This window comes from Condylura cristata, unplaced genomic scaffold (assembly GCF_000260355.1).
Source record: "Condylura cristata isolate star-nosed mole 26May11 unplaced genomic scaffold, ConCri1.0 scaffold00010, whole genome shotgun sequence".
NCBI lineage: Eukaryota > Metazoa > Chordata > Mammalia > Eulipotyphla > Talpidae > Condylura > Condylura cristata.
Window position 1 is genome coordinate 3,415,404 of NW_004567111.1, and position 11,124 is coordinate 3,426,527.

The window sequence follows — 11,124 nt, forward strand, 5'->3', positions numbered from 1 at the left end:
CCTTCCTCGGCTTGCCTGGCGTTTGCGGGAGCTCATCCGCATGCCCGTGTCACGCAGCTCTGTATCCTGCTTTCTTCAAGACGCAGCTTCAGTGCTAGGTGCTGGTAGGTTGGTGGCTCGTTTTCACCTACCTGTGTCCGTCCATTGAAAACAAGAGTGTTTTTCAGTACTCCGGTGTGTCAAGATGCTTCTAGACTGAAGACCAGGGCAGTCTTGACCGAAAAGGTGGATTTCATTTACCAACACTGTGCATTTTCCTGGAGCTGAAACAATATCAGAGGCCACACACCCACGCGCCATGGGCCGGGACCGCAGGCCGCCTGTGCTGGCTTTGATGTTGGGCCTCCTGGGTTCACGCCTTGGGCCCGTGGCGGGTACAGCTCAGAGGCGGAGCACTGGAGGGCCTAACACCTGCCTGGGGAGCACTTGTGGGTGTGCATAGCTGGCTCTTTCCCCAGGGGGAGGGCTGGAGTCCCTTGCGCTGTGGGTTATGCTGATTTCGCAGCCACTGTCTCTGACGGTGGCAACTGCACAGCGTTGCGTGGCGTGGTTATTTCTGCCCTCTGAAGCAAGTCTGCTGGCCCACTGGGGTGCCAGAGAGAGTCTCGTACCCTCACACATACAAAAATAGCCCAAAATGCCACCTGCTGTTCAGATGGTGTGGCGAAGAGCAGAATCCCACTGCGTGGGCTTTTAGGTTTGGTCTTTCATGTGGTCCAATATCTAGTTTTCCTAGTGTCTCACTGCCCTGGGGTGGTCGGGCCTCAGGGCTGGGTAGACTATAGAATGGATTGGGCAGAGGTGAAAAGGCAGGTTGGACTCTGGGGCCAGGGAGTGGGTACCGCAGGGAGGGAGGAGAAGTGGGTGGGGAACTGGGAGGGGGACACTGAGCTGGATCTCAGCAGGCAGCAGCGGAGCAGAGACCTGCTGGTTCTCAACAGTGGACCCCTGGTCCTACACACGTTACAGGGCAGTGTTACCTCAATAACAAATGTAAGAATAAAAAAATAAAAAGCAGGTACATCTAGCCTGAAATAGGAAAGGCTCTGGGCTCTGCAGGTGTGAGCCCCACTGAGTCAGGGTTGTCTCTAGGTCAGAAAGGATTCCAGAACCCAAGGCCAAGGTGCTTGGCTGACCTCGCAGGCCCAGAATATGGGGGGCACACGGCCTGCCCCCACCAACAGCTGCACGGAGAGAAGATCCAATGCAAGGTGGGTAAGCTCACTTTCCTTTTCCAGGTGAAGATGCCAGATGTGGAGTTTTTTGTTAATCTGGGAGACTGGCCTTTGGAAAAAAAGAAATCCAGCCCCCACATCCACCCCATCTTTTCCTGGTGCGGCTCCACAGACTCCAAGGACATCGTGATGCCGACCTACGACCTGACGGACTCCATGCTGGAAACCATGGGCCGGTGAGACTGGCTTCTCCCCTGGCGGGTTCCTTCCCGACAGACTCTGCACCGCCAGGGCCTGGGGGAAAGGTAGGTTGCCTTTCTGTTTTCCAGGGTCAGCCTGGATATGTTGTCTGTGCAAGGTAACACGGGGCCCCCCTGGGAAAGCAAGAACTCCACAGCCGTCTGGAGAGGGCGAGACAGCTGCAAAGAGAGGCTGGAGCTGGTGAAACTCGGCCGCAAGCACCCGGATCTCATCGATGCCGCTTTCACCAACTTCTTCTTCTTTAAGCACGACGAGAGCCTCTATGGGCCCATTGTGAAGCACATTTCCTTCTTTGATTTCTTCAAGGTATGACATCATCCCTGGCCAGTCCTTTTTGGCTTTCTAAATCTCTTCATTCGGGGGAGGGAAAAGGAGGCGTGAGGGCTATAAATTGAAGGGAGCCAGAGAGGAATACAGGATTTAGTGCCTGTCCAGGTTGGGGAGACCTGTGGGTTCTGGGGCCTCGGGGGCCTGGGGGCCTGAGGCCTGGGGCTGGAGGGTGGGCCCTGTGCTCAGTAACCGGCCTGGCGTTAAACGGCTTGGACGGGCCCCAGGGCCTCCCCAGCTGACCCCCGTGTTCAGCTCCAAATCCCTTTTTATTAATGAAGAATGAAGTGATTTTACAAACACCTCCCCTAGAGCTATAGCATCACCACAGACTGAGGGAGATACAAACCAGCTGTCTCTTGTCAGGCCCTCTGGTGAGAAAATGTCTTGAAATCCATCCAAATGTTCTGTCTGGGAATTCGAGGGATTGCGGAGAGAGGCTTTCTGTGTCTACCATGTGGATCGCGCTGGTTCCCAGGGAGTGGTTCTTTTTCTCACTCCCCTTTTCATGTTGCGGGGGAGGGTTGCGGGGTGGGACACGACACTGCCCTGGTCTCTGGACCTCCCAGTGGTGCTGAAGCCCGAGGTGGAGGGGGAAGGCAGGCGGTCGCCCACCCTGACTAGGTCGCCCTGGAGCAGACCGGCTTTTCTGGGCTAGCAGCAGACGTCAGCAATGCCATGTGTCAAACCGCAGGTCTTCTCACCCGATGCATATCACAGAGTGTTCTTAACGACAATAATGGCCCAGAGGGTGTGGAGACAAGCCTTTGTGTGATCCCTACCGGCCTGCCTTTCCCCAGCAGAACACTACAGATCACCGCAGCCAGAAGTGCCCTGCTCACAGATGGTCTTGCCCCAGAGCGTGTCTGTTTCCTGGCCACGTGGGCAGCCAGGCTGTTTAGGGAGCCCGGTGTGCGTGGCACATTTGCCCATGGGACATTCCCCTGCCACGTGTGCCACGGCGGCAGATGACAAAGTCACCTAAACCCGCTTCCCGGAGGCAGCTGCGGGCACCAGCCGCATTATTTTGGCGGTGGCTTGCCCATTCGTCCTGCCGCCCTTGATGAAATTTGGGAGAAGTAAGATAAGCAGGTAGCTCTGGGCAGCGGTGGTAGCCTAGCTCTTGGGACACGGGCAGGGTCCCACCTGCCTGCGTCTGAGGGTGGGAGGCTTTTAGGGCGGAAAGAGGGGAAAGAGAGTGGAGGAAAGGCGAGGTCACGAGGTCCTTGCCCCACGCTGTCGCGCAGCACAAGTATCAGATAAACGTGGACGGCACGGTGGCCGCCTACCGCCTGCCCTACCTGCTCGTGGGCGACAGCGTGGTGCTGAAGCAGGACTCCATCTACTACGAGCACTTCTACAACGAGCTGCAGCCCTGGAGACACTACATCCCTGTGAAAAGCAACCTGAGCGACCTCCTAGAAAAACTGAAATGGGCGAAAGACCACGACGAGGAGGTAAAGTCCACCAGGAGGCTGAGATGTGGACCCCCGTTCCTCTGGGTCCACAGGGGCTTTGTGGTTTGAATTAACTGTCCCCTCTGGGTCTGAGACAAATCTGAACCTTGGCCTGCATGGGGCGTCTCTGGCAGTTTCCCTTCTACTGGAAATGTGACAATTAAGAGAGCAGCCTGGCGAGAGGAAAATGGGCTGAAAGGAGGGATGACATGAAAGCCTTAACCGAACGGCCGACCAGTTCTCAGGCAGTGCAGTAAGCCTCATCCTTCAGGACTGGTTAATCCCTTTAATGTAGGCCTTTCCTTCTCTAAGACCTATGTGACTTCTCAGACTTTCAAGTCTTAAAACCTCCCATTGATGGAAACAAACATGCTGCTAGGAAGTTCTGTTTCAACCTCAGACTACCCCCGGAGCAGCGGGCAGGTCAGGAAAGGTCTGCTGGGCCCTGTGGGTCACTCCCTGGCCGGGGGTCAGTGTCTGCAGATAGGTTCATTGTGCCACAAGGGAGGGCCCACCAAAGGTACTCCTCATGCTGACACCCCACTATCTGGGTACTCTGAAGCTCAGTTTACATATGTCTGCATGGGGAAAAAAATACATTTCATTCAAGAATATTTTTCATTGTTCCCATAGGCGAAGAAGATTGCCAAAGCAGGGCAAGAATTTGCAAGAAATAATCTCATGAGTGATGACATCTTTTGTTACTATTTTAAACTCTTCCAGGTGAGTATTTGCTAAGGAAATAGACAAACAATTTGTATCCACACCTATTAAGTACAAAGATTCTTTCACTGAGCAGTTTCTAAAAGCATATTAAAGCCACAGGTACACTCCTGTGGGTAAAATTCAGAAACAGATATTAAATAACAGTGAGAGAAGAGAGGCCAAGGATGAGCTAATGGAGCGTGCAGCAACACTAAGGGAATGCTTTCACGTGAACACCATATGCTGCGGCTGCATGGTTAGGAACCTGACCCCTGCCCGTGTAGGTCTGCACGTGGTGAGTTTGTTCTTGGCTCAGTTTCCCTGTGCCTTACCCTTTCTCTGGGCCTTTTCTGCTGATCCCAGATAGGCCGTATCTTCTCTTGGAAGTTGTTCCATTGACCTAGGCACCTGGGGATTTCTGATCCAGGCTTATCTGAACATTTGGGAGACTCTATGTTAAAAAATCAAAATGCATAATAAAAAAAGTCGCTAATGATAAAACTTAGTAGATGCACATTAAGATTTTTGTCTCAGGTAGCAGATACCCAGTCCCATAGCTTAGGGCTGACTGTGAAACAAAGTCGGTCTGTCTCTGGCCTGCCCTGCCTCCTATGCTTTTTAACTATGCCTGTGGATGGGGAAAGGGCAGAAGGGGTGGAGGGGCCCCGGGGTGGGGACTTAAAGGGACATTCATCATCCAGCTTCCATATACTAGTGCACAGGCCCTAGCCGAGAGCCTTGTGCAGACCCAGGCTGAGAGGTGGGCTGGTGCCAGCTGCAGTAGGCAGGCAGAAATCATCCCAGTCCTCAAATTCTCGGTCTCCGGGAGATCCTGGACATGATTATTTTCTCTTCAAGAAAGAAGGTGATTTAAAAAAAAATCACAAGTTCTATCAAGAAAAGACAGAATGAGGGGGAGTCCTGGGCAGCCCGGGCCCGAAAAACACACCTCTTAGCTCTGTTCTTGCGACTTCGAGGGGGTACAGCGGACAATGCGGATCACAGGTAGACACAGGCAAGGCCAGTGAATCCTACTGTAGAAAATTCCAGCCTATCTGATTCTGCCCTGTGACTTGTGTTATGTAAAGCATGCTACTGTGTCATTGCCTGTACAGGAATATGCCAGCTTACAAGTGAGTGAGCCCCAAATCCGAGAGGGCATGAAGAGAGTAGAGCCACAGGCTGAGGATGACCTCTTTCCTTGCACGTGCCATAGAGAACAGGTAACGGGAATGGACTTCGGGCCCCTGCAGAGTAGGAACCACCTTGCACTTGGATAGATCCCGGCTGGATGGTATTTTCACGTGGAATAGCCTCAGCTCTCTGGAAGCAGGTTTGGCCAAGTCCGTCATCCTACTTTAGAAATGAAAAAACGCATAACCTTGATCGTTCATGCTGTCAGATTACTCACTTCCAAGCAAACTCTGTGGCTCCCAGTACATGCTGACTTCATTTATAAAGGGCACAGTCACATACCGACAGGTGTGAAGGCCAAAAAGGACCTTTGAGGTCAGCCAGTAAATGCCTTCACTTTAAGGTTGGCAAAACAGAGCCCAAAGAAGAGTTTAGCTGAGAATCACCCCACTGTGGATATAATGGCAAGGACCAGAACCAGCCTGTCTTCGCAGGTTGTGAGTAAAGGTGTGGTATGGCGGCGCGGGAGCTCTTGAGTGACTTACTTGTTTGAAGGAATGTGTATTGCATAAAATAGCAACAGAGAAGAAAGCACATAGATATACTGCCTTGCTGATATTTTAGGCAACGTTCTCATTTCGGAATGGACAAATTCAGACTTGTGGTTTGCGACAGATAAGGAGACAGACTGGACAATTATTTTCACCGCTGGAGGAGGGGATCACAGGGAATGAGGGGACCACAAGTCTCAGGAAGCAGCCCATGAAAAGCTCCCTGGTTTCTAATTATGCAGGAATGGTGCACCCGGGTTAAATTTTGGTAGTTTGCTCTTAGACTTACATGACCATTAGCACATGTGCCAACTCAGAGTTTTGGTTGTTTTTTTGTTTTGTTTTTTGCATTTTTGAGAGCTGACTTGCTTCTCACAGCCCTCAGAAGTGAACGCAGCGGGCCATCAGGGTCACAGCATCAGTGCACTAAGACCAGCCAGTCAGCTCAAGTCTAGGAGACAGGAACTTTCACAACTGCAAGGGCTTCCCTCACCAAGTTCTTGACTGGGTATCAATGTGCACCTGTTGGCTCCAAATGAAAGCAGGTGGCTTGCTCTCTCCACTCATCTTTTTTTCCCTTTTGTCTAAGTGATTCTGAGGGGTGCTGAGTCAATGTCATTGACTGAAAACTAGAAATTAGAGGTTGAAACTATAGCTTTGTTTATTTCTTACTCATTTATCTACTCTCACCCTTCACTGATAACTAATCCCTAATAGGAGGTCCCTCCTGGACCCTCCCTGGTGGTACAATGGGTTAAAACACAGCCCCATGAAGCTGTCCACGAGTTTCACCCTGGGCCAGGGAGATGACCCCCAGGGCTCAGCAGACCTCTCCTGTCTCCTGGCTGCTCCCCTCAGCAGTGTACTTTGTCAGTCTGCCTGTTCTGCTCCCTGCTGTCTCTGGTGAATCCTCTCTGCACCTCTGTCCTGTACCTCAGTTCTTGTATGCACAAATAAGTCCTTAAAAAAAAGGAACTCCTTCCAGTAATAGCCTGAGATGTTCAGGCCCCCATCTGTATAGCCCTAAACACAACAGGTCTTGGGTGGGGTAGGGGGTCGTGGGGTGGAGCCCAAGAAGCTACTCACTGTAAATTGGTTTTTTCCTTCTTTCATCTTCAGAGAAAAGTAACTCAGACTAGTGCAAGTCCTCCTGAAGACTCTAGATGGCGCTAAATATTTTACTTCTTCATTGCAGGCCAAAGATGAACTCTGATATGCCAAATACCTTCCCTTTCAATAATGGTGCTCTGAAGACTCTTTTTTCACTGAAAGAAGAATGTGTTTTAATCATGGATTCCATGGACAATATAAAATCTGCTATGTGATCATTGCATTGTGAAGACGTGCTGCTCCCCTGGTGCAGTATTCCATGCCGGTCCTTGAAAGCACAATTGAGAATTTTATAATAAAACCACTTATATTTTAAAGGCCGGCACTGTAGTTACTAGCTGTGTTTGGGCCAGGGAGCAGTGAAGAGGAGGGTCTGGTCCTGCCTCCCGTGGACGCCTCACACACATGCTGGGCTGACAGGGAAAGCAGTAAGCTTGTGTCCTCAGCCGCTGTGACAGTCACTCACAGGCAAGCCTAATTCTGGTTAATGTGTCTCATCGGGCCTCTCGCACTGAGCTCTGCCTGCATCTTTAATGAAATCTCTCACCACCGCCTAATCCATCGCCTGTTGTCCAGCAAAACCAACCCCTCCAGCTTCCAGGGCATTCTTACCCTCATCTCTGTGCTTCTTGCCCTGAGTACCACCACCCTCCCTGACATAGACCACCTTCCATGTCATTTCTGGAAACCTACGTTTCCAGAAATCTCCAATGATTGTGATTTTAACAGAGAGGGGAAGACCCACCTTTGCTTTTGTGACTTCTGTATATTGTTGATGAAATCCCTCTCCCAGGTCACTCACCTGTGTCTTGGGCCATCTAGGACTGCCAGTAAATTTCCACAAACTTGGTGACTTAAAACCACAGAAATACATTCTCACATGGTTTTGGGGGCCAGAGTCAGAATCAGGGTTGGTAACTGCGGGCTCCTGGAGGCTGACTTCGTCAGGTCTCTCTGCCAGCTCCTGCCCTCTGGCCATCTGGCTTCCTTGGTTGTAGTCACAGCTGTCCAGCCTTTGTCTTTCCCATTCTTTCCCTCTGTATGTCTGTCTTCTCCTTTTCTGTATCTTTCAAGGAGGATTGTAACCACTTAGGGCTCACTCTAACTCCAAGATGATCTCATCTTGCCAGTTTTAACTGTGGGTTTTGTAAAAGCCCTATTTCTAAGTAAGGTCACACTTCCTGGGAAGGCAGGTTAAGATGAATTTATATTTTGGGGGTCACTATTAAGTCTAGAACGCCTTCTAAGAAGATCCTTTCTGAAAGTAGGCACAACATGAGGAACCCTGCCTTCACACATGACACTGGAGGGCTGGATGAGCGTGGCAAGTCTAGAGAAAAAAGAAGACAGGTTGAAAATAGTAACTAAAATTGTCATTGAAAGCAGATGATAGACTTCAGTAAGCAGAAAACCCAAGCAAATTTACAGGCAGACTATTAGAATTAACTAGGAAACATGGCATTTGCTACATACAAGCATAAAATTCAGTTGCAATTCAACAGGCCAGCTAGTGATAAAAAATGAAATAAAAATGATTTAGTGAGCACTTACATACCTTTACAAACTATAAAGTACTTACTTGAGGAATTAAACAAAAATGGGCAAGACTTTTACAGCAAAAGTGGTGAAAGACTAATTCTATGGAAAGACTTTACATATTCATGGATTGACAAAATATTAAAAACGCCAATTCCGGCCCTCCCTGGTGGCGCAGTGGGTTAAAGCACAGCACTGAGAATCTGAAGCCACTTCCGCATGAGTTCGATTCCCGCCTGCCGCCTGACCGGGAGGAGACCACATGGCGAGCCAGACCTCTCCTGACCCGCCCGCTGCTTCCCTCAGCAGTGTACTTCGTAGATCTGCCTGTTCTGCTCCCCACTCTGTCTCTGGTGAAGCCTCTCACCGCCCCTGAGCCTCTGGCCTGTACCCCAGTTCTGTATGAATAAATAAATAAATCTTTAAAAAAAAAAAAAAAAACGCCAATTCCTCCCATGTGGTACACAGTTATAATATCAATTAAAATAAGCCCTGTCCCCTTTTCTATGGACATTTTCATTTTCTAAAAAAATGTATATACCTCCAAATTTTGCAAGAACAAACAAATCTCTTGAGAAAGGGTGAATCCTGTGAACTTTTCCCACTATAACAGTGGGAAATAATAAATATATATAATATAAAGTTAAATATAACTTATATATTATATATAATATAATAAAGTTATAGTAATTAGGACCATGTGACAATGGTGCAGGGTTAGAAAAAAAACAGGATAATGATACATAAACAAACACACTCAAGTACATAGAAACTGAAAATGCACTATATAGAAACTGAAATCGCAGACAGTTAAAGACAGGTTTCACATTTCAGCGAATGGAATTAATGATTCTGATTCCACTTCCAAAGTGTGAGAGTTTCCCCACACTACTAAGCAATTCTCTTCTCCAACTGTGTTTGACAATTCAGCTCAGTCTCCTGACAAAATCTGCCTCGGAGGCTCAATTCCACAATCCAGACTGTCCCCTGCGCTCCGGACCCACTAGCTGTAAATCAGAAGACCCCACAATTCCCTCAGGTTGGTTTGATTTGTTCAAGTGGCTCGTGGAACTCAGGAAACCAATGTACTCCCTAGATGACTGGTCGGTTACAAAAGGCAGCTAAGGCAATCTGGCATGAGTGGGGTGAAGAGAAACAGGTGTTAGTCCAGAGTCACACACACCTGACAAGGGACTGACATGGAATCTCAATTAAGCACATGTAACAGAAGGGGGAAAAAATCAAAAAATGGGCAGAAGCACTAAGCAGACACTTGTCCAAAGACATACAGGTCTTTGACCAACAGGTGAAACAGCAAAGATGGGGACAGGTCACTGTCTGTGTGTTCTCACCTGTGTGCACACAATTGCAAGACATGACTCAGGCTCAAGATTCTGCCACACGGGCTTATTTACAAAGGGGGGCTGGGTAAGGGAAAGTGTCCTTAAGGTCACAAATGGCTGGTGGTCCTATTCCAGATAGCATCGCAGTGTCCAGCCAGCCAAACCAAAAGCTGCTTGTGAAAGATAGCGCTGTCCCCTTCACCAGGAGAGCCCTCCTGCCAGTTGAAAATTGGTGGCAGCTGGGTTGGTCGCTGCTGGATCAGAATAATGGCAGCGTCTCTCCTGAAGCTGGTCTCTTTCCGTATCTCCCCCAAGCTGAATGGCACCTTCTCTGGAGTTGCAGCTTATATTCCCCTTTATGGAACCCTCCTTTCAAGCCGGATGGGTTTATTTTCCAAACCAGCTATATTTCCAAGATTGAATTGGTGCCACTGCAGGCTTCATTGGGCGTTAAGACCAGGTCCCTTTTAAAAACCAGTTCAGGGTTTGCAATGGAAACCCGGATAATGTATAATGTACCCGACCTGTCCCGACCACCTTGCACCAAAGCTGGGCAGGTAAGCGCTGCTGCCCCTGAATGGCACTGGCCAGGTTCAAACATGACCCATGTCTCCAAAACTGCATGAGCTTAAAGGTATTTTTCCCTTTAAAACTCAACTGTGCCAAGGTCAGCCATCAAATCTGGGGCCAGGGGGAGCCCTGGCTGATGCCATTCACAGGGGGCCAGAAGCCTCCAGAGAACTAAGGGCCACGAAAGCGCCTCTTGCATGGGCTCATGAAAAGCTGTTCAGCACCATTTATCGGGAAATGCAATCAAAGCTGCATTGACAGACCCCTCACACCTACGAGCAAGGCCTCGCTGCAGGAGACCCGCCACAACACGGGCTGTGAAGACAAGGACAAAAAAGAAGCCCTCCCACCGCGCTGCTGGAAAGCAGTGTGGAGGGAGCTCAAAAGACCTAAAATGCCCTGCATGGGTGAAGGAGGAAGCGGTAGGAGCGGGTGGTCGCAGGGGCTATTTCAATAAGCAGGCGACAGTGGGGGACCGCGGGGAACGCCCCGCCAAGTGGTGGCCTCTGCAAAGAGAGCCCGCAGGGCGGTTGGGCTGATGGACGGGGGCGAGGTGACGAGAATGATCGCGGCGGCCGCCACGCAAGGATGCTGGGAAGGGGCCGCTGGGGGGCGCGGGGCACCGCCGCGCCACAGACGGAGGCGGAACCCCCGGGCGGCTCTGCAGCCGCCAGCTCCCGCGGAGGGAGCAGGAAGACAGGCGGGAAGACTCCCGCGCCCAGCGTGCCCCGCGCGCCGCGTGCGTCGGGGGCGGGGCCTGCGCGCGCGTGCGCCGTAGCGGAACGCGCAGGCGGAGGCGGCGAGGCGGTCGCTTCGAGCCGGTTAGTTCGCTCCCTGAAGGGAGTGAGGGCGGCGGGGTGCTCCCGGCCAGTTTTCCGTCCTGGTAAGTGCGGCGACGGCGGCGGGCGCCTCCCGGGGGCGGTCGGAGGACGCCGCAGCACGGCGGGCCGCCCCC

General features: G+C 50.8%; 2 protein-coding genes across 3 annotated transcripts in view; both read left to right on the top strand.

Annotated features, from left to right (window-relative positions):
* KDELC1 (KDEL (Lys-Asp-Glu-Leu) containing 1) overlaps window positions 1-7,035 on the top strand; it is a 12,844-nt gene extending 5,809 nt beyond the window's left edge. The window contains exons 5-10 of the mRNA XM_012723124.1: window positions 1,239-1,411; window positions 1,505-1,742; window positions 3,011-3,220; window positions 3,854-3,943; window positions 5,041-5,148; window positions 6,806-7,035. Coding sequence (XP_012578578.1) covers window positions 1,239-1,411; window positions 1,505-1,742; window positions 3,011-3,220; window positions 3,854-3,943; window positions 5,041-5,148; window positions 6,806-6,823 — 837 coding nt within the window. The 3' untranslated portion in view covers window positions 6,824-7,035. The remainder of the gene's footprint in view (window positions 1-1,238; window positions 1,412-1,504; window positions 1,743-3,010; window positions 3,221-3,853; window positions 3,944-5,040; window positions 5,149-6,805) is intronic.
* A 3,929-nt stretch (window positions 7,036-10,964) lies between these two features.
* Window positions 10,965-11,124, top strand: part of TEX30 (testis expressed 30) — a 5,699-nt gene continuing 5,539 nt past the window's right edge. For both annotated transcript variants that reach the window (XM_004680047.2, XM_012723190.1), the window contains exon 1: window positions 10,965-11,052. The gene's annotated coding sequence lies outside the window, so the exon portion shown is untranslated. The remainder of the gene's footprint in view (window positions 11,053-11,124) is intronic.